Source organism: Mandrillus leucophaeus, unplaced genomic scaffold (genome assembly GCF_000951045.1).
Source record: "Mandrillus leucophaeus isolate KB7577 unplaced genomic scaffold, Mleu.le_1.0 Scaffold57, whole genome shotgun sequence".
Taxonomy (NCBI): domain Eukaryota; kingdom Metazoa; phylum Chordata; class Mammalia; order Primates; family Cercopithecidae; genus Mandrillus; species Mandrillus leucophaeus.
Window position 1 is genome coordinate 4,831,590 of NW_012106141.1, and position 27,753 is coordinate 4,859,342.

Consider the following 27,753-nt stretch of genomic DNA (forward strand, 5'->3'; position numbering starts at 1 on the left):
CAGTGAGGCCCCCGAAGATCAAGTGTCACCTTGGGCCCCTGACTGGTGTCTGAGGTGTGGCAGATGGGCCTTCAGGACACTGGATGGTGTCTGGGGAGCAGAGAGGTACGGGACCCCTGAGTCAGAGCAGAAGCTGGGTCTGGGCAGTGGCCATGGGCCAACCAAAGAGAGCTTGGCCAACAGTTGGCCTTGAAGGTACCAAGACTGGTAACAGGCAGCCGAGACCCCAACTGCCAGCTCAAGATTCCCTGACCCTTTCAGACACAGTCTTGAACAAAGGCCATCCAGTACCCTGGACAGCTCCAGGAGTCGCTAGATTTCAGGGGCATAAGTTTTGTGGGCAGAGAACTGGATTGGGTCTTGGTTGTGCACACAGGGGCAAGCCACCTCACCTCCCTGAGTCTCAAAGACCTCACCTGTAAACTGCAGGGAATCCCACCCTTCAGGGCTGTTGTGACCAGTGAATGAGATAACAGAAAGGAAAAGGAGCAGTGGCCAAGGTCTGTAGTCGGACCACCCGCATCCAGGTATCCCAGTCCCACACTGTGTGACTTCAGAGAAGTTGCATCACCCCTCTGAGTCTCCGTTTTCTCTCATTTGCAATGTTAATAGACCCTGCTTCATAGGATTATGAAGATTAAATGAAACAGAACATGAAGCACACAATTAACTTGAGTTTTTGTTTTACAAGAAACTTAGCACCAGACACAGAATAGAGCCTCAAAATTGCCAGCTTCTTGTATCTCCTGAAGCCCCCTGGTGAGCCTGGCACCTCCCACCTTTAGAGCTGATTGGCCCACTCATCTCTGATTGTTACAGACACTCCACAAAGCCAGAGAAAGCAATCTGGTGGAATTCCATAGACCTCCGCCCTCAGCCTTCACACCCAGCGAAGACCCTGCCTCTCAATGCCACCCACCCCATGATATTTGGGACATGTTTTAAAGTACCAGTATATACTGTATAGTGTTTGTTCTGCACCAGCCTCTGTTCTGGACTACACACACACACACACACACACACACACACACACTCTAAGCTGATTAACCTCACAACCATGTGAGGAAAGTACTCTGGTTATCCCCATTTTACAGATGAGGAAACTGAGTTTCTGCAAGGTTAGGTAACTAAATCGTGGGGTCACACAGCTATTAAATGGTGGTGGTAGGACCTAATCCCAGGTATGGCGCTTCAGAACCCCATGCTGGTAGCATCAACGAGGCCGGCGGCCAAAGAAAGGAGAAGAGTAGGCGGGAGACCGATCCTGGAAGTCAGGACACTGTGTTCTCGCCTCGGCCCTGGAACCTTGGGGCTAGGAGTCCTCACTGCAGACGTTCACCTGCGCCCTGCCTGCTACCTGGGCGCGGACACCTGCCCTGGCCCCTGCCCCCCTCCTTCCCCCGGCGGCATCTCCTCGCCTGCCGCCGTAACCTGACTCTCGGCGGGGTTTGGGCCTTGGAGCCGCGTCACCGTCGCGGAGGCGCTCGGGCTCCGGACTACGCTCTTGCTGTGCGCTCCCGGGACCCGCAGTGCTGGCTCTGCAGTAGGAGGCGCGCGGGCATGGCGCAGAGGTTGGGCGAGTGGGCCCGGGGGCCCTCCGATGCCACCGGACTCTACCGGGCTGTGCTGCTCAAGTCGGGTAAGTGGGAGCAACGCCACCCTCGCCGCGGGAAGAGCGCGAGGAGGGCTCGGCGGTGCACGGCGCTCAGTCCCTGGTCAGCCCGCCGCTGGGCGCCTCTACTTCGTTGCTCTGCTTCTTTCCTAACCTTACGTCATTCTTTTTGCTTGCTTGTTTGTGACAGGGTCTCATTCTTTCTCCCAGGCTGGAGTGCAGTGGCGCAATCGTAGCTCACTGCAGCTTCCAACTCCTGGGCTCAAGCGATCCTCCCGCCTCAGCCTCCTGAGTAGCTGGGACCACAGGTGCGCACCACTACACCCGGCTAATTTTTTAAATTTTTTGTAGAGACGGGGTCTCTCTAGTGCTGTCCAGGCTGGTTTCTAACTCTTGGGCTCAAACGATCCTCATGTCATTCTTTTTAATTACTTTTCTTTTTTTTTTTCTTCCTTCCTCCTTTCCGCCTTTCTTTCCTTCCTTTGTTCCTTCCCTCTTCCTGCATTCATCCTTTTGGGGATCTATGACATACATCGTTTTCTTCCTATGTGTGAGAACACGCGCACACAGTTTCTTGACTACAGAAGTCCTGTGCGGTTCCACCTCCTGGCTGATCTCTTAAACAGAGACTCACACAAGTACGCGAAGGCGGCTGTAGGCGCGGCAGGTTTGGGCCAGGAGAGAGGAAAATGGGCACGACCGAGTAGCAGGCAATGGGGCATAAAGAAGCAGGAGCCTGGCAGCAAGGTTGAAGGAGGTCTGCTGTCCAGTGAGGCATGACATAGGAGGGGAGGAGAAGGGAAAGAGAGCTACGAGAGCAACTGCCTTTCTATATGTGTGCATGCAACGATTTGGAAGGAAACACAGGGTGGTTTTATTTCTTAAGGTTGGGGATTGGATGACAGATGCTTTTTCTCTTCCATCTTTTTGTTTGCTTGTTTGCAGTAAACACGTGTTGCTTTTCTACTCAGGAAAAGGAGGCCTTTTTATTTAGAAAAATGAAGTTAACGTAATGTATGACCAGTGTCCAAATAATTCGGAGAATACAGGGATGTAGGGGGGGAAAAGAGAAAGCAAAGCCCCAGTAAGCATTTGTGGTATTTCCTTCCGGAGTATCCTTGGAGAGAGACGTTTGGAGGAGGTGAAACGCTATCTCGTGCTGGGATCCTGCACCGTGCGGGTCCGTGATTGCAAAGCGTCAATGGACCTGGACTCACGGGCCAGCTACCCTCTGCCTTGGGCAAGGAGCTGGCGCTACCCGTGGGCCTGCCCGCCGACCCCTGTGGAGCCAAAAGCGCGAGGCAAACCAGCTGCCGCGTCTGCAGCGGCGGTGCCTGTCCCCGCGCCCTGCGCGTCCAGGTCTGGAACTGCTCGCCCCTCTCGCTTAGGCCCCGCCTCGGGGAGATCCCGCCACCCAGTTACTGGAACCACAGTTATCCAAGTCCCAAAGCAAGAACTGGTCCAAACTTCAGGATTGGTGGCGCCTTCCTAAAGGAGAGTCTCAAATCTGGCTGAGGCGGGGCAGGCAGAGAGGGAGAAGCTTTATCGTCAGACGAATCTGATTTCAAATCCCTGCTCCGGCGATTTCCCCACAAAGCACGCCACCCTAAGTGTCCCCACCCAGTTCTCGATCGTTTCACAAAGCTGCGGAGGGGGTCTCCCTAATCTAAAGGCCTTGTGTTCCCCCTCACCTCTTAGCTATCAACCCACGCAGAATAGCAAACACGTAGGAGTGGTTCCAAGGGCTGCAGCCTGCCGGGTGAGGAGCAGGAAGGGAGCGGTGCCTGGGAAAAGGGACGGAGGCTGCACTGGCGAGCACTTAGTATCCGCTGCGCAGGCTGCCCTGGCTCCTTCCCTCCACCACTCTACAAATGTTACCCGTTGACGGTGTCCAGGTTCTTGGCGTCTTGAACAAAGAATTGGACAAAACGCACAAAGCAAGGAAAGAATAAACAAAAGCAAAGATGTATTGAAAATGAAAGTACACTCCACAGGGCGGGAGGGGGGCCGAGCGTGGGGCCTCAAGAGCCCCGTTACAGAATTTTCTGGGGTTTAAATACTCTCTAGAGGTTTCCTTTGGTTACTTAGTGTACGTCCTATGTAGACGAAGAGGACGAAGTGAAATTATATAATCATTTACTGAGTGCACTCCCTATGTAAATGGAGAGGATATTTCCTGTCATAGCCAAAGTGTTTCCATTTGATTTCGTTCTGTTCTGAGAAGTCACCGTGAAGCGGCCTTATGTCCCCTGCCTCCAGACCCTATTCTCCTGCCTCACAAGGACACTGCCAATTGTCATCTCCATTTAAGAGATAAGGAGACCGAGGTTCAGAGAGCTTAAGTACCTTGCCCGTGGTCGCTAAGGAACATTTTCTACCCCACAAAGAGGTAGAAAACACATTCAAACTATTGTCCATCCATGCCAAAGTCTGCACACCTTCTGATCGTAGTCACAATAATGACTCATAATTGCTAGTCACTCACAGTCACCCCATCTCTGCTGTACATCTGCCATCTCATCAACTCCATTCATTCATTTATTCATCCAGCTAATATTTATTGGCCTCTGTTTCCAACGTGAAGGGATGTATTTATAAATAAAACAGATCTGCCCCTCCTCTCAGGGAGCAGAGTAATGGTAACCGCTATTGGAAACATGAGGAAACCAAGGCTCAGATGGTAACATGACTTGTCTAAGGTCATACAACTCATCGGGAGTGAAGCTGAGATTCAAACCAGGGCGGTGTGCCTCTGGACCCGCTCTCTGGCGGCTCCACACAGGGAGCAGTAGGAAGTGAGAATGGGAGTAAGGAGCCAATTTGGCCATGTGGTGAAGGGGTGGGCTTCCTTTCCTTGAAGAGCTCCCAAGGAGGACATTACAGATTCAGACCCAAAATAGAGGCTGTTTTCATTAACGGTAGCCTCAAGTCATACAGCAGATAATATAACACTGGGTGACTCATGCCTTGAGGCTGGGAGTTCGAGACCAGCCTGGGCAAAATTGTGAGAGTTCGTCTCTATAAACATTTTTAAAAATTAGCCCAGCATGGTAATGCATGCCTGTGGTCGTAGCTACTCAGGAGGCTAAGGTGAGAGGATCACTTGAGCCCAGAGAGTTGAGGCTGCCATGAGCTGTGTTTGCTCCACTGCACTCCAGCCTGGGCAACACATCAAAACCCTGTCTCAAAAAAAAAAAAAGAAAAAGAAAAATGTTTATCCCAAGGTATTTCAAAATAATTTCATTTATTTTCTTTTTTTTCTGAGGCAGAGTTTTGCTCTTGTTGCCCAGGTTGGAGTGCAATGGCATGATCTCGGCTCACTGCAACCTCTGCCTCCTGGGTTCAAGCAACTCTCCTGCCTCAGTCTCCTGAGTAGCTGGGATTACAGGCGCCTGCCACCATGCCCAGCTAATTTTGTATTTTTAGTAGAGACAGGGTTTCACCATGTTGGTCAGGCTGGTCTTGAACTCCTGACTTGAGGTGATCTGCCCACCTCAGCCTCCCAAAGTGCTGGGATTACAGGCATGAGCCACCGTGCCCAGCTAAAATAATGTCTTAATATTAGAGTAAGACATGCTCACCATAGATACTTCAAGAAATTGAGACTAAAGAGGAGGAGGCCTAACACATAATCCCAGTAACCACAAGTGGCCACAGGTAACATTTGGAAATGTCTCCTTCCAATCCTTGCTATGCATAGTGTGTGTATGTTTTACACTGTAGAGATTGTTCTGACTCTAGTCTTTAATTCCACTTTTTTCAGTTGGATGAAAATCTTGAATGCTCAGCCGGGCACAGTGGCTCACGCCTGTAATCCCAACATTTTGGGAGGCCAAGGCAGGTGGATCACTTGAAGTCAGGTGTTCGAGACCAGCCTGGCCAACATAGTGAAACCCTGTCTCTACCAAAAATACAAAAATTAGCTAGGCGTGATGGCAGGTGCCTGTAATGCCAGTTACTCGGGAGGCTGAGATGGGAGAATCACTTGAACCCGGGAAGCAGAGGTTGCAGTGAGCCGAGATTGCACCACTGCCCTCCAGCCTGGCAACAGAGCAAGACTCTGTCTCAAAAAACAAAAAACAACAACAAAAAAAGAACTTGAATGCTCTTAAGTGAGTTATCAAAATAATAGTTGCCACTTACAGAGCCCTAACTCTGACTCTGTGGCAGCCACAGTGTGAAGGGCTCTCCAGAACATAACTCCTTGGTTCCTCAAAAACATGTCTGCCCTATTTTAGGGAGGAGGAAACAGAGAGTTGAAGGTCACCTAGTTGTCCAGCAATGCACTGGGGTCTGGGTTGGCACCAGAGTCCATGCTCTTAATCACAGGGTTAGAAGGGTCACCTCTGTGGAATAATTCCTGTTTGGCCATGCCTGGAAGGCAATACAGTCCGGTAGTTCAAGTCCACCTGAGGGGCGTTACCTGCATCCTACCTGGAGCTCAGGTCACGTTCCTGGAAGGGAGGAAATCATCTCTCTGCACTATGGACAAAAAGGCACCTCCCCAGGTGCCTGTGCGCATCAGCAGCTATACTTCTCCTCTGCAGCCAAAGGGGTGGACGCAGCCTCCACCCCTGCCTCTGCCAGGTAGGGCTGCCAGATAAAATATAGGGCACTCAGTTCCATCTGAATCTCAGAGAAACAACAAATCATGTTTTAGTGTAAGCATGTTCCAGCTATTTCATGGAATATACTAAAAAGTTATTTGGTGCTCATTAGAAATTCAAATTTAACTTGGATGTGTGGCATTTTTATTTGGTACATCTAGCAACTATGCTGCCAGAAATCATGAAGTTTGCTTGGTTTGACAGCTGTGGTCTGCCCAGGTTCTCCTGCGCATGCGCGCACACACACACACACACACACACACACACACACACACACAGAAACAGACACACACGCACACATGCTCCCTCTCACATCCTCTCACCATCTATAGATTCACTCACTATGCTTCTTGTCTGATTACATGGGAATTAAAATGTACTGGGGATGGAGGTACCCCAGGGTCCTTCTGCAGCTAAGAGACCAAATTAACCATGTCTAATTGCAGCTGGGTGGAGAGCCAGCTTTCAGAAACAAGACTCTAAGTTCATCCCCACCCCCTCACACTTTCCTGCTTTCACGCTTGAAATCCCTCGACTGGGTAAATTCTTCCCGGTTCAAACTTGTTGTAAAAGTGACTCTCATTGCTTTTATAATCTCTCCACGGATCCCATGACAGGTTCTTTCTGCCAGTACAGCTTCTTCTCCCCCCACCCCGAGTCCTTTCAGCAGAGCATGTTTGAGAGGCAGGGGGCACGGTTTAATCCTAGGGCTGTTTTGTGGGTGGCTGCTCAGAAACCCCATTGAGGCCTTGAAAAGGGGCCTTGGAGATTTAGACTGAATACAGGGTTGAGGAGGAAGTTTTAAGTTGCCATGGAAACTTCTTGTTTGATGTTTGTGGGCCCAGATAAGCTCTTCTAGGCGCCCATGGGCTTGGAGAAAGGGGCCGAAATGAAAGAAAAGCTGTTTGGGGAGGTTATTTTCTGCATACTGCAGCCCAGCCCATTATAGATGCAGGAAAATTCTCCACCTCCCTGTCAGGACTGCCTCCTCTGGTCTTCCCTGTCCCCCTTCCTTTGGGTTCCTCTGGTTCCCAAGAAATCAGAGTTAAAAGGGATGGGAGGGAAGACAGGGAGGGGTGTGCCCAGCCCCTGGGCTTCCCCTTCATGCCCCAGCACACCAGGGGGCTGAGTAAGTATGCAGATCCCCAGGCCCCTGGCTTCCCTGAGTCCTTCCTTTTGGAAGAATAGGAAGACCTCCAGGGAAAACCACACAGAAGGATGCAGGAGACAGCGGCTGGGGCTTGAATTACGCAATTACCTGGAGTAAACGCCTCAAAGGCTTGTTTGTTCAGAGGGCCTCTGTTTTCCCATATTCAGATGGACGTAACTGAGCCAGATGTGATTCCTAACTAACTACAGTTGTTTGGGAAAGGTTGCTCTTTCTTGCATTTTTAATTCTTAGAGTCTTTTTCTGATAACAAAAGTAATATAAGCTTGAGCCTTTTTTTTTTAACGCCACAAACATTACAGAAATGTAGTGACAAAGGAGAAGGGCCTGTAATTTTACGACGTAGAACAATGCTGCTCAAACTCTTTAATATAAATGAACCCCCAGAGGGGTATGTTAAAAATCTAGATTTCATGGTGGCTTCATGCCTGTGATCCTAGCACTTTGGGAAGCTGAAGCAGGAGGAACACTTGAGGCCAAGAGTTCAAGACCAGCCTGGGCAACATAGTGAGATCTCATTTCTACGAAAAATAAAAAATTAGCCGGGTGTGGTGGCATGTGTCTGTAGTCTCAGCTACTTGGGAGACTGAGGTGGGAGGCTCGCTTGATCCCAGGAGGTCAAGGCTGCAGTGAGCCATTATGGCACCATTGCACTCACCCTGGGTAACAGAGTAACACTCTGTCTCAAAAAAAAAAAAAAAAAAAAAAATCCAGATTCCTAGGTTCCTCCCTCAGAGGTTCTGAGGATTTAGGCAAGAGCATTTTTAGCACTCATTTCAAATGACATCTAGTAATAATATTTGAGATGCATTGATCTAGAGTTGACCTCTGCTAACAGATTAGTGTATTTGCCTCCACACTGGTTCTTTATGTATATACCAACTTTTTTTTATCTTGAAAAGAAAAGAGATCCTACTATATATGATTTTTTTTTGAATATGTAGAAGACGTCTTTTTCAGGTCAATACATAGACAGGTTTATTGGCTGCATCTCATCTCGGGGTGTAGCATAGCCTCTTACTTATGGAATGTGGCCTGGGAAAGGGTGGTTGTTGGCCGCTGATCTCACGTACAGTTGCACCTGCACATGGACACACAGCAAGATGGTGCTGTAACAAGCTCAGCACTGTCAAGGTTTTTGGTGTCTTCAGGTTAACAATAGTTTTCGAGCCCCTCAGTACTGGGACAGGAAGATAGTAGGCCCCTGCCCTGGGGCTAGCAGTCTGATGGTTTTGTGTACAAGTTGGGCTGTGAAAAGAGTTTTTGTGGGAGAAGCACAGTGACTCCCAACTGCCCAGGGAAAATGATGCCCAACATCCAAGGACTACTGCCCAGTTCTCCTTGGCTGTCAGGTGCGTGTTCCTCTGGAGTGTACCGGGTAACAGGCTTCTGTCTTCTCCAGGGATGAGCAGGAGCTGTCAGAAGTTCCCTGGCTCCAGGATCCTTCTTACTCTCCAGCTGTTAGAAGCCACTGGGATTGGTTCATCTGAGCCACCAAAGACCCTAGGAAATACTCAAAATACTTCTTTGCAGAGCAGGACAATGTGTGCAAGGAACCAGGGTCAGCAAAGAGTGGTTTGAACAAGAATCTAGCTGTCCTCTTCTACCATGAGAGTTTGCGGAAGTTAAGGCAGAGCAGGGTGGGAGGCTGAGGGGGCTACCATTCAGAGTGCCTCAAGAAATGCAGAACTGGGGAAGAAGAAACAAAAAGGACCACACATTGTTTCCAGAAAGTTGTTTTTACCCAAGAATTTGAGACCCTCTAAGTTTAAGTGGTTCGAGAATGGTCAGCGTGGCCAAGACTCCCTGGACGTGCCTGCTCTGTCCCTCCCACTCCACCCATCTCTCACCTCCCTCGCTCCCAAGATGGCGCCCAGCCTGCCTTTACATCATACCAGGATCCACCTAGCCTGGGCCTTTCCACTGGCTCTTCCCACCTGACAAAGACTCTCCCATGTATACAGACTTCACACAACTGACTCCTTGTGATTCAGCTACCCTAAAACACCACCCCCCTTCACCTCACCCAGCCTTGCGTTCATCACGGCATTCCTCACTGCCTGACGTCATCCTGAGTGTCTCCTTCTTTACTGGGTATCCCCCTTGCAGGTAGGTTCCCTGATGGCAGGGATATTACCTGTGTCATTCACATGGTACCCCCAGCACTTAGAACAGTGCCAGGAACACAGCAGGAACTAAATAAATGTTTGTTAAATGCACAAATAATACAGGCCTAAGAAGACACAAGGTTGCATTGTTAATGCCTCCATTCGCCTGTGATGCATGTCCTAGGCCTCATTGCCTTCCAGCCAACCAAGACTCCATGAGAAAGTAAAGTTGGGGTGGAGGCCCGGTCAACTAGTAGACCCCAGCTTCCTCAATGGGGGACTAGGATGACACTATACAATAGAAAACACTTCTAGCTTTTCGAATGAAAGTTGATTCTGAAATTAGGAGAATGCCTCCATTATCCATAAGCACTCAAGGCTGGCCTTAAGGATCTACATACATTTTTTACTTTTCTTGGTTTTTTGTTTGTTTGTTTGTTTTTTGGGTTTTTTTGAGACAGTCTTGCTCCATCACCCAGGTTGGAGGGCAGTGGCCCAATCTTGGCTCACTGCACACTCCGCCTCCCAAGTTCAAGCGATTGTCCTGCCTCAGCCTCCCAGGTAGCTGGGATTACAGGTGTGTGCCACCACGCCTGGCTAATTTTTGTATTTTTAGCAGAGACAGGGTTTTACTATGTTGGCTAGGCTGGTCTCAAACTTCTGACCTCAAGTGATCTGCCTGCCTCGGCCTCCCAAAGTGCTGGAATTACAAGTGTAAGCCACCATTCCTGGCCTACTTTTATATTTTACATTCACACGTTCATTCTTTGAGCCACTACTTATGGAACACATATTCTGCCAGGCAAAATGCACCATGCTGGGCTCTGGCCTCAGTTCACATAGAGTCCAGGTCTCTGTTGGAGAAAAGTCCCATATGCTGAGCTTTGACTGTGTGCTTCACTAATGTCATCTCATCCATGTCATCTCCCAACCACCCTGGTATGCTCCACGTTTGACAAACACAGAAACCAAGACACAGAGACACTGAGTGGCTGCTGAAGGGGCTGGTGCTGGAGCCAGGGCCAACATTCGAGCCTGCTGAGACCCAGACACGGTGCTTCCCCTCTCCTACACTCTCCTGTTGGCTCCTCTGTGAAGTGCCGATGACGTTCGGGGTATCAGGAAAATGTTGTGTACGGAGTTTCTGACCCATTTGTGGATAATCAAGAACTGACCCAATGCTGAGCAGTTTTCCCTCCCTTTACACCCCACCCCTTTCCCCCCAGAGCCATTTTCTCCTGAAGAATCCACACCACTGCTGCAGGAAGCTTGGCTTCCCCTCCCATGGGGAAGTGCTGGAATCCACTCTTGCCTGACCCTCCCATAAAAAACAAGGGAAATTCCTTTACGTGAGCTGCCTTGCTCAGAACAAAGCTTGGCGTGTTTCTTATTCCTCATCAATCTGACAAAATGGGTATTTATTTGTGCCTCTCAAGCGTGTGGCTTGGACATGATGTTCCGCATCGTGGAAGTGGCCGTGTACCAAGTGAAATATCTGTTACTATAGTAACAGTTCCTTTTTATTGATACCAGAATAAACAGGAATGCAAAGGCTGTCTCACTTGTTGGCACATTTCAGCAGCCTCCCGTTCCCAGGGGTTTAAGAACCGCCCTCTAGAGGCAGCCCTCCTTGCTAGTCTGGGACTTCCCAGTGGAGTGAGGAACCCAGCAACACGCTCCTGACTTCCCTTCCCAAGGACTCGACCTGAGAAGTAAGACCATCTCTGTTCTGTTTCCCCTGCTGTCGAGCGCGGTGCTGTTCGGGAGGAGGTGGAAGGGAAGGAGGGCAGACCCTGTGCACTGAAGTGGGCTGTCAGTGGACCTGAGTGCTTTGAGTTTAGGTACCTGGGCTATGTCCCAGCATCTGTAAAATGATACGGGAGATGCCTCCCGGCACCCTGGGTTTCGGAAAAGGGTAGGAGACAAAGAAGTGAGCCCCTAGGCATAGCCCTGCATTCTTGTTGATCTTTTTCTGCTGCATCCTCAGGTGAATCTGAATTAATGCATGATATAGCCTCACCTAAGTCAACTATCACACAGTCTGGGGGTTTAATTCTCGGCACAACCGACAGAACACAGGTTTCAGCGTCAGAACTTGGGCTCAGATTCGAGCTCTTTCTTTCACCGGCTGTGTGATTTGGAGAAATCAGATGACTTCCCTGAACTTCAGTTTCCTTGACTGTAAAAAGAGGATAATGACAGTACCCACCTTCTCAGTCTGTCGTAAGAATTTCATATTTCATGGGATACGACTGCTAGGTGCTTAGCACAGTGCATGGCACATAGTGCATGCAGGTTAACGTGTGAAGGGCCTGCCTTTCTGGTGAATTTGGCTTTAGGACTTTGCAATACAAGGCAAGTCTGAGATTGGGCCAGAAATCAAGAGCTGTAGGATTGGGTGTGTCACTTTTTGAAACTGCTACCAAACTCAAGTCACTTCGAGCTTCAAGGCAGCCCCCACACCTGCATCTCAGGATGACTTAGATCCTAAGCGGCCCTCTTAGTTCTGTTGGTGGTAAGTACCTGCTGGAATTTTCCCTGCAGAGGCATCTGCCAGGTAAAGTGGCTGGCATCATGCCACTAATGAGCCAGCAGGGATTCCAGGTCTGCTGATGCTTGTTCCAGATCAACTGCACAATGCTGTCCACTAACCTTGCTAAGGACCCTCCATGTCTAGCCCTGGACTCTGCTATTTAATTGATTCAAAATCCTAAATGCCCACCCAACATTCTCCCAAGGTAGGAAATTACAACGGACCCAAGGCAAATGTTCAGGAAGTCAGCCTTGAGTCATTGCATCCAAATGGACAAGCAGCTCTGCTGGGGGCTTCCGAGCATCGACCAGAAGCTGCTGAGAGATCTGGAGGTGGCTCCCAGGTACACTGTTCTTTGGCTGCTGGCCAGTGAAATACAATTAGGCACTTTCCCCATGGAGAGGAAAAAAGCCAGAAGGGTCAGGAAATCCAGTGACCATGCTTGTCACTTTTACTGAATGCCTCTTTTTCGTTTGCCAGTCGTTATTTTGAAAGCCTCTCTTCTCCTCTGCCTGCCATCCCATTAAATGCTGAACCAAGAGGGTCCTGAATGTGTTCTGAACTCAGCAGCTTGAACAGTAATAAGGAAGTGGGGGCAGAGGAGGGAAGGCCAACAGCTGGTCCTCTCCTAAATGAGACCAGCCTGAGGCCAGACAGGCCTGTGGATTCTAGCTTAAGCCCAAAGCTGCTGGGGCCAGGCTGGGTCTCCCCAGGGAGAGTCTGTCTTTCACATAGGCTATTAGTCCTCAAGTTAGCAGGCCTCCATGTTCTCACCTATAAAATGGGCTCACACAGCCTCTTCATTGGGGTTTCTTGACTATCTAGAGAGAGAAAAGGGACATAACCCTGCTTTGTCAACTAAAAGACATTTTGCACCTTGAAGACAGTGGAGAGATAGAAAGAGCACTGAATTTGGCGTCCAAGGTCCTGGCTTTGCTGCTTACTCCCTGTGTATCTTGAGACAAGTAGCTTGGCCTCTCTGAGCCTTAGTTTTCTCATCTATAAAACGGGGTACCACTGGCTGCCTCCGAGGGTGATTTAGAGATCCAGATCAAATTCGAGAGGTGACCACAGGATTTCTTCAGGACAGAAGTACCATGGTTTGTCTTCGGTGAGCGTCACTCTGCCAGGCACTGGGCTAAACACATTGTGCCATTGTATCACTTCATCCTCCAAACTGCTCCGTGAATAGGCTATTATCCTTGCTGTATAGAGGCTCAGAGAGGTTAAGCTACTTGTCCAAGGTAACACAGCTGGGAAGGGTTGCCACCATGAATCAAACCCAGTCTGTCTCCACTAAAACATCTGCTTTAACCATTGCTTTACTGGCTCATGTGTCATTTGTTACAACTGATGCCATCAAAGACAGAAATAGGACTACCAGAACAGTGGAGAGGCAAGTGGAAGGGTCACTGAGGTCTTAGACAGAATGGGGTATGGCTATTGTCAAGATGAACTGGGCCCTGAGACTCCATCAGTGCAGCTCTCCTTCTGTCTCTCCTTACTCTCTCCTGTGGGTGGGGGCACCAGTGTTTGGTTTCAAATCTGCCACCCTGCATTAGCCATGCATGCCCCAGTGGCCCTGTGCCCTCTCCCTGGGAGCAGCAGAGATCTCCACTGAGCCTTGCCTGGTGTGGGGCCAACGTCCTGTGGAGCCTCTGGCGAGGAGCTCTGGGACCTCTTGAGTCACCAACAAAACCAGGGAGGAATCAAACAAGGGGCTCCCAATCTTTCCTCGGACCTCTTATTATCCCCACCGCATGAAAAACAATATCAGTCCCATAGTCTGCATATTGAGAATTATTTGCCCGTCCTATAGTCATGCAAGACACTTAGTAGCTGTCGCCTACTGGTGGCCCCCACCTCATGCCCAGCTCTTTAGCTCATCCAATCTTCACAGCATCACAATTCTACAGAGGAGCATCCCAGAGGTTAGAGAACATCCCAAGGTCACACAGCTGCTAAGAACTGTGACCTTAATCAGATTTGCTCACAATAACCAGGCCCACTACAGTCAGCTGAGATCCTTCAGGGCCGAAGCAAATAAGTTTGTGTTTTGGGTTAACTCCATGGTTTGCAAAGTTGGCTGACTCTAGGAACCACCTAGGAAGCTTTTAAAAATCCCCAAGGTCAAGCCACCCCCAAAGCCAATTAAATCAGAATCCCTGTGGTGGGACTCCGGCATTGGAATTTTTGAAACTTCCTGTGGCGAGGCCAATATGTAGCCAAGGTTAAGATCCACTGATTTAACCAGTGCAGTTTCTGAGGATGAGAAGTCTCCATCTAGGACTAGGAATGGGATTTATTAATAGTGATTGTTAATAGCAGCTAACAGGGTGGTCACACTGCCATTCCAGGGGCACCATTCACAGTTTAATCTATAGGAGTTGAGGACTTGCTGTTGTGAGGTACACAACCGGCCTGTTGTATGTGGCAGCCCTGGTAGCCAGCGCCAAGTGCTCAACTCTATACTAGGCATTTGCGAAGCACCTTGCAAGTATCACCTCGTTTACGATACCACAACTTCATGGAGAAAGATTCTAACATAATGCTCATTTTGCAGATGAGGAAACACCAGATCAAAAGCAGCTGTCCCATCTCAACTCTGCTGTTCAGTGGGAAACAGCCATAGACAATAAGTGGGCGTGGTGTGTCCCAGGGCTGTGGGATTTGGTCCAAAGGCTGTAGTTTCCAGGCTCCAGCTCCAGAGGGTAGGAAGGCACAGACAGAGCTGACATTCAAATCCAGGTCTGAATGACTTCAGCCTCCTTATCCTTCTGCTTCCTCCTGCATTTCTTTAACAGCCATGAAGAATCCAGACAAGCCACTTACCTTTCTCCTTCATGATTGGCCTGCTCCTCCCTCTCCCTGCTAGCTCTTCTCCTGGCTGTTCACCCTTTTCTTTCCAGAGAGGACCTGTCTAATGTCCACTTCCCCTCTTAGCCCCTCCATGGCCACTCCCCAGATGGACCCCAGAGTCTTGGATCTCTCGGGACGCTCAGCAGCCTTGGGAACCACCCCAGTCCTCTGCCTCAGGAGGCCCAGCTGACCACCCAAGACAGCCTGGATTTTCTTGGCCTGGCACCTGTGCTTCATTGAGTAGTCTCTTTCATAACAGGACCTGTGTGAGGTTCTTCTGCCCAGAGACCCTGGTTAAATAAATTAAAAGGTAGGAAGGCTGGTTCAACTTTCTAAGTCCTGGGGGTCCCCAGAAGCCCTCCTCATCCCACCCCTCGTAGATGTATACATGGATCTCACAGGGGTTGTTTGCTGTGGTTCAGCTCCCTGAGCGGCAAAGGCAATGGTTTTTCCCCTGCAGCCCTGAGCTAAGGCACCAGCCACATCCTTCAGGGTTCCTGCCTCACCCACCACACCAGCCTGGCCTCAGGGAAACACCTTCATCTGGAGGAAATCATTGAGCCAGGGCTGACCACAGATTGAACCTGGGGTGCAGGACTGGCTTTGTAATTGACAGGGCCCAGTGCAAAATAAAAAAGGAGGGCCACTTGTTCAAAATGTATTTGACATTTCAGACAGCAACAACAGAAGATCAAACCAAACAGGGCCCCTCTTCCAAAGCAACCCTGTGCGACTGAGTCCGACTGGCCCTGGGGCAGCCAACCCACTGGCTGGCCAGCGACTTATGTATGGGGCGAAGGTCTCAGCCAGGCCAATCACAGATTTTTTCCCCTGGAATTTAATGGGAGAAAGAGACAGAGACCACCCACTGGAAGTGAAGGAAACCAAAGTTATAAAACATCCCAAGGCCTCTGACAGTTTCCCCACACAGCAGCGAGAATGACCTTTTTAAAACTGAATCAGGCGCGCCTTTCCCTGACTTGAACCCACCCGTCCACCCTCACTCCAGACGCTCTCCCAGTCAGTCAGCTCACAGCACTCCCAGCACACTATGTCTTTTTGTTCCCTGAACAGACCCAGCTTGTTCAAGGTACATGAGTCACACACGCTGTTCCCCAGGCCCCAAATGGCCTCCTTCCTCATTCTCAACTGTCAGATCTTAACGTTGCCTCCTCAGAGAGGCCCTCGCCATACCTGGCTGACAGTGGGTCCCTCCTTAGTCTGTATGGGAGCCTGGAGCCATCTGTGGTCTTTCGTTTTCATTGGCTTGCATATGTGCTGACTGCTGGCCTCCCTAGCAGAGTGTGGGTTCTGTGAGTGCCAGGACCTCACTTGCTTAGTTCTCTTCCGTGTGTCCAGTGTCTACCGCAGTGCCAGGAAAATCACAGGAACACGAACATTTGTGGAATGCATGACTATTTTTATCATTATACACTTTCTCAGTGGTCATTGCCATTACGCAGGAGCTCTTGATTTTGTGTACTTATTTTGTATCTGGCCACATTGTTGAACTCTCTCAGTTCCAAATGCGTTTCTGTTCATCCATGTGAGAATTCTGGTTATATGGCTTTATCTATGCAAATATTAAGGCTGCCATCTCCTTTCCTAAAGTTATCCAACTTATTCTATTTCCAACCTTATCACTTTGGCAACATACGGTGAGATTTTTTAAGGATGGTGCAGCTGATGGAAAGCAAGCAGCTCTGGAAGATTTGTGGGGCACAGAGGGACTAAGAACAGGTGAATAGCCAGGGAGCCAAAGTAGTTATTAAAGTGTGGCATAAGCTGAACAGGAAGAGAGCTGAGGTCACGGGAAGGAAAGAGCGTAGCTGAGAATTACTCAGTCAAAGGATGGGTGACACTTGACAATAGGAATAGTCAGCAAAAGAGAGAAGATCTCAAAGCTCCAATCTGAATCCAAGTGTTCTAATGCATTGGCACCCAGAGAGCTTGATCCCACAGACAAGAAAATATCCACACTAAAAACAGAAAGGGGAGCTGATACAGCCAACTTTGTATTTTGTCAAATGCCCATTTTAAAGTAACTCTATATACTATTATGATCACCTTTTAAGGACCAAAAAATTAGGAAGGATGTAACCTGAAAGCAAACAGCCTTACAAAAAAGATGAGGGAAAAAAAGGGAAGTTAATAAGAATTCTCATTTTAGAAATGGTTCTGAGAATATGAATTCGAGAAAAAAATTAACATGTCTATGCTCTGACATTTCACCTGGCTACATCCAAAATACCTTATAATAATTAACACTTTTTCCAGATTACACAGCACCTTTACATATGTGGTCTTACTTGCTCCTCCTAACAGCAGTCTGTGATGGATCATCATAGAAATGCCAAACACGGGTCTGGTGGCCACCATTGCAAAGTGGAGTCTCCGGTTTGATGCATAGATTCCCGATATGTCACCTTGCAATGTGCACCCTGTCAAACCTCCTCCTCTGTATTTTCTGACCCCAACAAGCTGTTTGCCACTTCCAGGTTTTCACACATCCCTATTCATCCATGAAACTGTATTCGGGCAGAGAATGGTTCTCATCCCCTTCCCAGTGTGGGCGAGGAAATGAAAGTCTGTCCACAGGCAACATGGTGGCCCTCAAGCGGGGGCTGAAACCTGGTATTTGAGGTGGGGACACACTCCCTCAGTTGCCACATGAAAACCACATGCCACAGGGCACTGGTTCCCCAAGACCAAAGAAAACTTCAAAAGTTGTATTGGCAATTACCAACAAATGTGCAGACACTGCCAACTGTCAGAGCCTGGCAAATAATAGGAGCTCAACCTCTGCAAAGCTAGACTCATGAAGAGAGCAGAGCTAAAGTCTAAATTTTCATTGAAATTCCTATAAGCAGCTAATGGCCAGGCAGTGTCTATACCTTTGAGGCGTTTTTAAGTCAGTCTCTCTCTCTCTCTCTCTCTCTCTCTCTCTCTCTCTCTCTCTCTCTGTTGTACTTGCTTTTGGGCATCTCAAGGATAAGGAGCCAGTTTGTAGAAGAGGGAGCCCTTGTGTCTAATTTTTAAGTAAATTGACAGATTTCAAACTGCTGTGGTAGAAGTAGCGCCATTGAGTAGCCAAACATTTGACAACTATCCCTTTGCTATTAGGGACACAGCAGTCTCTGAATTTCATACTCTCCTCTTTGATGTGAAGACAATGAAAAGCTGAACAGTTCCACAACAGAATTTGGAACCGTGAATAGAGTTAGATAATAAAGGGTAATACTTTCTTTTTATCACTGCATTTATCCAAATTGTTTTTAACAAGTACATATTACTCTTTTTAAATATATTTTCATTTTCTGTTACGAGCTCATTGAAAAACAGAAACTCAAACATAATTCCTTTTATAGTGGGAGAAAACCGTTGTTTGCAAAGTCAAGCCAAAAAGTATGCATGTGTCAACCCATATTTTGTGACCCATTATCACTTTACTTCTACACTCCAGAGACGTCGCAAACATCATCTCCAATTCTCACAGCTCTGTGCATGCGTTCCATTATGATTTCCACTTTATAAGTGAAGAAACTAAGGCTCAGAAAGTCAGGTAGCTTGCCCAGGTATGCGCAGTAGCAGGTGGCCAAGGTCTATCTGACATGAAAACCTTGCCCTTCAACTGTGCCCCATGGGGCAGGGTGAGATTATTGGCTCAGCTCTGAGCTACTCCCCTGCCCATCTCCACAGCCGCCATGTACTCAGAGATCCAGAGGGAGCGGGCGGACATCGGGGGCCTGATGGCCCGGCCAGAATACAGAGAGTGGAATCCGGAGCTCATCAAGCCCAAGAAGCTGCTGAACCCCGTGAAGGCCTCTCGGAGTCACCAGGAGCTCCACCGGGAGCTGCTCATGAACCACAGAAGGTAGGGATGAAGCCCTGCTGCCCGGGCCCATCAAGCACCTGGGCCTGTGGGGGATGGGGAAGGTACCCCTGGAGGAAAGCAGAGCTGGCTACCATCCTGGGGCTGCTGGAGACTGAGGAAGGTTGAGGGTGCCCCTCATGATCACCAGCAAAACCTGTAAAGACCCCATCCCCAGTGGGCCCCTGGGAACCAGATGAACCCAAAAAACCCTGTTCTCTTGCCCAGTCACCCGCTTCATGCCCACACTCCAGATACACTTACTGAGTGCCTACTATGTGCTGGGCACTGAGCCCAGACCTGGGGATACAAGAATGAATGGGACCCAGTTCCCGTCCTCACAGACAGGGACGGGTGCATAGCCAGGCAGTAGGATGGGTGCATTGATAAGGGTGTAAATAGGCCTGAGACCCCAAAGGAGGAACCCGAGAGGGGTCTAAAATGACTTCACAGGAGCGCTGCTGCCTCAGCTATGACCTGAAGGGGAACTGGAGTCAGCCAGGCCTGGAGGTGGGTGTTGGATGGCAGAGGGAACCTCATATGCGAATGAACAGGAAACAGGAGTCACTCACTGTGCCTGGGGCATCAACTGTGTGGTGCAGGCCAGGACAGAAGGATGGACTAAGGAAGGGTCTACAGCAGGGGCACAGGGTGTGATGGGCCCGTCTGGTGACGTGGGGGGATGGGGGAGATCACAATACCGAAGAGGGCAGGAGTGTTGCAGAGGCCCAGGATGGTGGCTGGCTCTTTCGTGGCAGGCCGTGGTGTGCAATGACAGAGACGAGCCAGAGGGGCATCTGGGAGGAGGCAGGGGTGGGATGGGGCAATTGATGGGATGTGAATTGGAGAAGGGGAAGGCTGAGCGTCCTCTGGGAGGACTGGGAAATACTCTTGCTCACCAGTAATAGCATCAGCCCAGCGTTGCTTTCAGAGCTCCCTCTGCTGGCTGATTCTGGTATTAGAGCCGATTGTGATTTCTGTTCTTGTTTTCAGCTATGTGACTAATATCCTAGCAGTTATCATTTTGTACACTGAGTCGCTTTTGTTTTTGTTTTCAATTAGTATTATAATATGAGCATTTTCTCTGAGTGGCTTTTAGATTCATCCCTTTAATATCAAAAAACATCACGACAATCAAAAACAAAAGCTTAAAGACAAATCAGAGAAAGTATTTGTAATATAAACAAATTTTATTTTTAAAACTCACGTATACAGAAAAAAAGTAATATATTCAGATCTCTCAAAATCCACAAGGAAAAGATGAATAAAAAGTAATACAGTACAGCCAGACGTGGTGGCTCACACCTGTAATCCCAAAACTTTGGGAGGGCGAGGCAGGAGGATCACTTGATCCCAGGAGTTCAAGGCTGCAGTGGGCTATGATTGCACCACTGCACTCCAGTCTAGGCAACAGAGAAAGTCCTTGTCTGTAAAAATAATAGTGATAATACAGTTAATTCACAAAAGAAGAAATGCAAATGGCTGGTAAACATATCAAATGTTGTTCCATGTGACTAATAAAGAAACAAATGAAAAACAGATATTACTTCTTGCCTACCAGATTCTCAAATATAAAAAGATTGGCTGGTGATGGTGGGGAGAAATAGATGCTCTTGTACACTGTTCACAGGAGGATACACTGGATAACCTTTCTCAGGCACAAATAGATATATGTACCTCAAATCTTTTCAAAGAGCCTGACCCGGCAATTCTACCTTTAGAAAAGTATCCTAAGAAAATAACCAGAAATAACGTAAAACTTGGTCTCTGCAGTCAGACAGGCCTGGGTTCAAATCCTCATCTGGCCCATCTGTAGCTGTGACCTGGACTGGTATCTTCAGCCCTAGCAGCCTCAGTGTATCTTCAGCCCTAGCAGCCTCAGTTTCTGTCTCGATAAAATGGGACAGTAATGGGTCCACCTCCAAGGCTACAGGGAGGATTGCACAAGATAATATTGGGGGTTGGTGTCACCGCAGGAAGCAGCCCTGAGGCTGGGGGAAGCGGGAAGGTGATGGTCTCCTGACAGCTCCCCCTTCCCCACCCCAGGGGCCTTGGTGTGGACAGCAAGCCAGAGCTGCAGCGCGTCCTGGAGCACCGCCGGCGGAACCAGCTCATCAAGAAGAAGAAGGAGGAGCTGGAAGCCAAGCGGCTGCAGTGCCCCTTTGAGCAGGAGCTGTTGAGACGGCAGCAGAGGCTGAACCAGGTGGGTGATGGGCACCCAGCCAGGATCACGCATCCTCCAGGGCTGTCCTCCAGGGAAGAGCTCTGCTGTGACCACAGCCAGTAAGAGGGAAGAGGATCAGCAGACAGAGCACTGGACTAAGAGTCCACGCCTGGCCTGAGTCCTCCCTCTGCCATTCACTTTGCTAGGTCCTTAGGGTGAGTGGTTTCCTGTCTCTGAACCTCAGCTTCCTCACTGGCCCAGTGTACTGCACGCTGGTTCTGATTTCATTCTTACAACTGTCTTGCGTACCAGGTGGCATTCCCATTTTTAGAGATGGGGAACCTGAGGCCCAGAGCGGGTGAGTGATTTGAACCAGGCTTCACAAGGAGAACTCAGTCTCATGCTCTGTGCCCCAGCTACCAGGCTAGTAGCAAAACTCATCCTCAGGTTGGTTCTGTTTTCCCACTGAGTGGGCCCTTGGTCCAAACGCCGTAGGTTTTCAGAGTAGCAATCCCCCTAGCTCCATCCACTTCACCCCTCTGCTTCTCCCTCCTTCAGCTGGAAAAACCACCGGAGAAGGAAGAGGATCACGCCCCGGAGTTTATTAAAGTCAGGGAAAACCTGCGGAGAATTGCCACACTGACCAGCGAAGAGAGAGCGCTGTAGGGCCAGCTGCCAGGCTCAGGCCACCACCCACCCTGGCCTGGACACCCTCCTCCAGCCCTTCTGCACCTGGCAGCCCTGGGCCTCAGGCCTTGGGACGTCTGTGATGTTCCCACCTGCTTCTGTAGAAATGTGTCACCCCAGAGGGCCTGGCTCTCCCTGGGAGGCTGGGGCCCCTAAGCTCCTAGGCTTTTCCTTCCAAGCACCCAGACCTTCCGCTCCACGAGGGAAAACTTGCATCCCTCCCTGCAGGGGGTTCAGAGCCCAGCACAGGGGGTTTCTCTGGCAGAATTGAGGAGGAAGAGGCAGCCCTCTGGCTTGACAAGCCTTCTGTTCTGCCCGGGCCTTCCCACCAGGAATCTCCAAGGCTCCCCAGGGCCCCGCTTCTCCGCGCACCCAGCTCCTAGGTCTCAGAGAACTCCCCCACCTGTGATTTTACCTGCAGCCAGCAGAGCTTAGCTTCAAGGACACCCGCCTCCAAAGCACTGAGGGGAGGACGGGCAGGGCAGACCGCAGGTGGCCTTGTTGCTGCCATCCTGACCAGGTGGGAGGACACTAACAAAGACAGCTGTTTTGGGTCTTCTCCCCTCACCCATGCTTTCATCATCTCCTCCGCACAGCGCCCACCGCCACCCCACCCCCGCCCCATCCAGGCCTTCTAACCACACCTAGCCAGGGCTGCCACATTCCTGCTCCCAGAAGTCTGCAGCAGTGCCTCACAAACTTGATTGTGCATACAAATCACTGGGGATCTTGTTAAAATACAGCTTCTAACTCAGTAGATCTGGGGTGGGGGCTGAGATCCTGCATTTCTAACAAGCTCCCAGGTGAGGCGGAGGCTGCTGGTGTGAGGACCATGCTGTGAGCAGCAGGGCGTGAGTGCCCAGGGCTGGTATGTATTAGAAATATCACGCCTGAAGCCATCGCTGGCCCCCACCTCCCGTGGACTGATGCCCCAGGGATTCCCACCCCACCTCTGCAACCCCAGGTTTTCTTCATTATCCACCCCACCCCAGACTCCCACCCCCAGGAATTCTCCATGAAGACTTTGGCCTAGCAAATTGTGTTGGTTATGTGAGTGTTGTTTTAATCAGAGATGTATGTGATTGCCAATCTGCATTTCTTACCAGTGTGACCACACTGTTATGATGCAAATCTAGCCAAAAAGAAAAGAATTTTTTTTTTTTACTTTTTCCTACAGTCTTATGGAAAGCAAATATACAATGATTTCCAATAGGCTTCTGGAATAGAAACAGTGGTTTGAAGACCCCACTGCCGCCTTTATGGACTGGCCCCTTTGAGTCTGAATCCCCCGCCTCTGTCACCTGAGACCCAACCCCTAACTGGGCCAACTCCAATGAATTCACCCATTTTTCTTCTTCAGAAGGCGTTTCCTATGTGAGACCCACTTATTTTAACCTTTTGCTCCTATCCCATTTTTAAAGAATTAGAGAATAAACCAGGCCTGTTCTTTTCCCCTGAAATTCCTGCCTCTGGCTCCTAAACCCATCATCTAAGGTGACAGAGCAGTGCTGGAATAGCATCTCCTTTCACTTCCCCCAAAACTGCCTCAAAGAGCTGCCACTGGCATGCTCTCTGATTCCTGGAAGCAAACGTGGGACTGCCGGAGGAAAGGGATTGTCCTGGTCTTACTCGTAACTGGGTGGTTTGAGGGTGACTAAAGTCGTGCTTTTCCTGTGTGTGGCCAGCACAGGGCTGTAAATGCAGATATTCCGCCTGTGTGCATATAAAGTCAAGCTCAAAGAGGCTCCTGAATGTGACTGGCGTGCTGAGAATGTGGTTATGCTGTTAAATGTATGTCAGGTGAGGGTTACGCTGAAGATGCACAATCCCTAAAATAAAGATCACCACATCCCCAAAGAAGCAGCCCTCGGGTCCATGTGTTGTTCAGACATGTGAAGAGAAGCAAGACAGAGGGTCTCAGATAGATGAGGGGTCCCCAAGGGAATGCCTGGGGCTTTACCCAGTGGTCCCCAGAGGTGCTCCATGGAGGCAACAAGTCTTTCCATGAAGCCCCAGAAGTAGAAGGGACCTCAAGCACCACGCCCTCCAGGGCAGCCGTGCAGAAGACCTTGGTTCACTCTTCAGGGGTCGTCCCAACTCCATATCTGCAGCCACTCCAACTGTGGAGGCTGCAAACCCAGATTCTCACTGTTCCAGTCTCCTTTGCAGCATAGGATGGCTATGTGATTTGGTGTGGCCAATGAAATTGAAGAGGAAGTCTACAGGGGCTTCTGGGAAAGCTTATGCTTTTCTGATAAAAGACACAGGCATGGCTAACATCTCCCTGGCCTTCTTCTTTCTGCTTTGATTGAGGCTGTGATGCCTGGAGCCACAGCAGCCACCTTGCTACCATGAGAAAAAGGCCAAGAGAATCACAGAGTCATTGACCCTATCATTATTTCACCAAGCCAATGCCAGCCACCATCCTTCTCCATAATTATTGTAAATAAAATAAATCCCTCTTTATTTAAACCATTGTTGGTCAGTCTCTGTTACTTGCAACCAAAATCATCCCTAACTGACAGAGAAAGCCAGTCCCTGCCTGTCCAAAATTACCTGCAGGCTGTGCTAAAAATCCAGATTCAACTTTCCCATCAGAAGCCTGTTGGATCAGGATCCCCAGCTGCAATGCCTGGGATCTGTTTTTCTGTACCTTCCCCATATAGCCTACCTAGCATGAGTCTGAAAACTGGTACTTGGACATCACTAACGCACACATCATTCACCAAATATTTATTAAGTGCCTGCTCTGTGCCAGGAAGCATGCCATGGGCTGGGGCACAGTGGAGAACAAAGGCTCAGTGCCTCCCCCTCATCTGATGACGGCAGTGGCCTCCTCCCAACTGGTCTCTCCCACTGGCCTTGTCTCTACACCCTGTTCTCAACAGAGGAGCCAAAATGATTTTCTTCCAGTCTAAGGCAGAACTTGTGACTCTGCACAGAGCCCTCCCTGGGCTCCCAGTGGAGTCTCTCCTGCATTCCAGGTGGTCCTATAAGTCCAGCTCCCTCTTAGCCTCCGACCTCCTTCCTGCACTCTCCCACTCGCTCACACAGCCCCAGTTGTGCTGGCCTCCTACCCTCTCCAGGCATGCCTCATCTCCATGCCTTTCCACCTGCTCTTCCCCAGCCAGGAGTATCCTTCCCTCCAAGACCCACGGCCCACTCCTTCACTTTCTTCATGTCTTTCATCATGCTTCTTCTAAATGAGGTCCCCTTTAGCCACCCCATCTAAAATCTCAACTTCGACAGTCTTCCTCTGCCTGCCTTGCCTTCTTTATCCTCTTTACCATTTATCACCATTGAACATATTTTATATTTTACTGATTTGTCTCGTGTGTCCCTCCTAATGATAATGTCAGCTCCATGAGGGCAGAGATTCTTGTCTGTCTTGTTTACTCTGAATCCCTAGTGCACAGGGCCTAGAGAAGGGTGCTCAGGAAGTGTTTGTTGAATGAATGAATGAGAAACCCCTTCTCCCTCTGCAATACCCCTAGCCTTCTCCCAGGTCCAGCCCATAGCAACCAGAGAAGGCGCCACCTGCCTCCTTCCTCCACGGTCTCCACTCTACCCACAGATGTCTATTTGGCGGGAAGCCCTCGTCTGCCCTCTTGGGCATTCATCAATACACCTCGGCCTCACTGGCATCGTACCGGCAGGACCTGCATCAGAGCTGCGTGGCTCCTGCACACCACAGGAGTGTCTAGAGAGTCAGATCATCCCTGAAGGCTGATAATGAGGCCATCACCCAAGCCTGGAGACCATGGAGAAGCAAAAGGCTGCTGCAGCAGCTCTGACTTCAGACCTCTCCTTAAACAGGGAGCCAAGACAGCAACCCCTGTTCCTGTGGGGGCCACACTCTCTCACACGCACCAGACCACGGGTCCTGGTTTGGGTTTGCAGAATGCAAACCTGTCAATGGCAAACCAGCACTAAACACAAAATCTGGGAGAGAGGGCTGACCTTAGGACGTGAAGGGACCCTCCATCCCTGGTCCTGCAGTGTGTGTGTCACTGGAGTCCTCAGACCGCAGGAGCTGTGGCAGGGCAGCCTCGCCACACTTGAGACTATACTGACTCCAAACCATGTGAGGGTGGGACCCTGTCTGATTCTGCTCACCTTTATGCAGGGCCCTGAAAATAGTTAGGTGCCCCAGAAAGTTGGGAATGGATGTCAGTAATGATCACTGCATTCACAGGGGGCCAGCAATGTCAGCACCCTTGACAATAAGGTGTCTTCCTCCCCACTCTGCAGATGAAGACACCTGGACCCAGGTAAGTGAAGGCCCTTGCCAGAAGACATAAGGCAATGCCCTGGGAAAGATGCGATTCTCACCCAGAGAGACCTGTCTGCAGAGCCTGCTTTCTCTTTTTTTTTTTTTTTTTTTTTGAGACGGAGTCTCGCTCTGTCGCCCAGGCTGGAGTGCGGTGGCGTGATCTTGGCTCACTGCAAGCTCCGCCTCCCTGGTTCACGCCATTCTCCTGCCTCAGCCTCCTGAGTAGCGGGGACTACAGGCGCCTGCCACCACGCCGGGCTAGAGTCTGCATTCTCTCCACTACAGCCAGGCCTTGTTCCTGGAAAGTGCTCCTGGGAGGCCCCTGTACCAGCCTGACCATGCGCCACGGGATTCAGGGACCTATTTTATCTGCCATTTGTCTGTCTGAACTTGAAATATTTAACCTCCGCGCAATAAAAACAGACTCGGCTGAGCACAGTGGCTCACGCCTGTAATCCCAGCACTTTGGGAGGCTGGGGCAGGCAGATCACCTGAGGTCAGGAGAGACCATCCTGGCCAACATGGTGAAACCCCATCTCTACTAAAAATACAAAAATTATCTGGGTGTGGTGGCACACGCCTGTCGTCCCAGCTGCTTGGTGGCTGAGGCAGGACAATTGCTTAAGCCCAGGAGGTGGAGGTTGCAGAGATCATGCCACTGTACTCCACACTGTGTGACAGAGACTCCTTCTGGAAAAAAAAAAAAAAAAAGGTCAGGATCTACCATTGTGAAGGGATTCCTTGCATTCCTTGCATTCCTATCGCTGAGCAGTAACCTAAACACTTTGATTTTTCAGTGCCTCCAAAGACCCACTAAACCAACAACCACCTCACCCCTGCTAGTTTCTTGCCTTACAGTGCCCCCGCCTGCTGGACTTCAGAAGAACAGAACTAACTGCCTTAATCTCCTCCTGTCTGGATGTCCTAGTCAGCTCAGGCTGCCGTAACTGAATCCCATAGACTGGGTGGCTTAAACAACAGAAATCTATTTTCTTTTTTCCTTTTTTTTTTTTTTTTTTTGAGACTGTCTTGCTCTGTCACCCAGGCTGGAGTACAGTGGCACAATCTCGGCTCACTGCAACCTCCACCTCCCAGGTTCAAGCAATTCTCCTGCCTCAGCCTCCCAAGTAGCTGGAATTACAGGTGCCCGCCACCATGCCCAGATAATTTTTGTATTTTTGGTAGAGACAGGGTTTCACCATGTTGCCCAGGCTGGTGTCCAACCTAAAATGCTCACCCCCCTGCAAAGCCAACCTCAGGCATGCCCCGTAGAGGGAGAGAGCTGCAGGGGCACAGGCCCTCTGCTGGGGCACAGGCAGACTGGCATATCCAGGGATGCTGAAAGCACTCTCCCCAACACAAACACTGGCCAGCCCTCTGCCTCTGAGTCAGTCACTTGTGTTAGTCTTAATCATTAAACCCATTAAACCACAGCCTGCGGCAACTGTAAATTATGAGTGCTGGTTCAGGGTTCTTGATTTTTTTTTTTTTTTTTTTAGACAAGTTCTCACTCTGCTGCCCAGGCTGGAGAGCAGTGGAATGATCATGGCTCACTGTAACCTCCAACTCCTAGGCTCAACCAATCCTCCTGCCTCAGCCTCCCAAGTAGCTGGAACTACAGGTGCACACCACCACACCCAGCTAACATTTTTTCTTTTTTCTTTTTTTTTTTTAGAGACAGGAGTCTCATGATGTCGCCCAGGCTGGTCTTGAACTCCTGGGCTCAAGCGATCCTCCCACCTCAGCCTCCCAAAGTGCTGGGATTACAGGCGTGAGCTACCATGCCAACCCAGTGTTCCTGATTAAAGGGTGGTCACAGAGTAAATGAAGGGCTTTGTAATGGGGAGATGGGAAAGAGAAAATTATTCCAG

At 49.7% G+C, this 27,753-nt stretch overlaps 1 protein-coding gene across 6 annotated transcripts in view; it reads left to right on the top strand.

Moving 5' to 3' along the window:
• Positions 1-26,716, top strand: part of FAM107A (family with sequence similarity 107, member A) — a 67,608-nt gene extending 40,892 nt beyond the window's left edge. Inside the window, exons 1-5 of one of the 6 annotated variants that reach the window (XM_011998367.1) lie at positions 10,751-11,207; positions 18,011-18,121; positions 18,587-18,761; positions 20,805-20,961; positions 21,481-24,081. In XM_011998367.1, coding sequence (XP_011853757.1) covers positions 18,592-18,761; positions 20,805-20,961; positions 21,481-21,588 — 435 coding nt within the window. In that variant the 5' untranslated portion in view covers positions 10,751-11,207; positions 18,011-18,121; positions 18,587-18,591 and the 3' untranslated portion in view covers positions 21,589-24,081. Of the gene's footprint in view, positions 1-1,401; positions 1,640-10,750; positions 11,208-18,010; positions 18,122-18,586; positions 18,762-20,804; positions 20,962-21,480; positions 24,082-26,679 lie in introns of those variants that run through there. The other 5 variants (XR_001008052.1, XM_011998363.1, XM_011998366.1 and 2 more) reach the window with 5 other exon arrangements.
• The last annotated feature ends 1,037 nt before the right edge of the window (positions 26,717-27,753 follow it).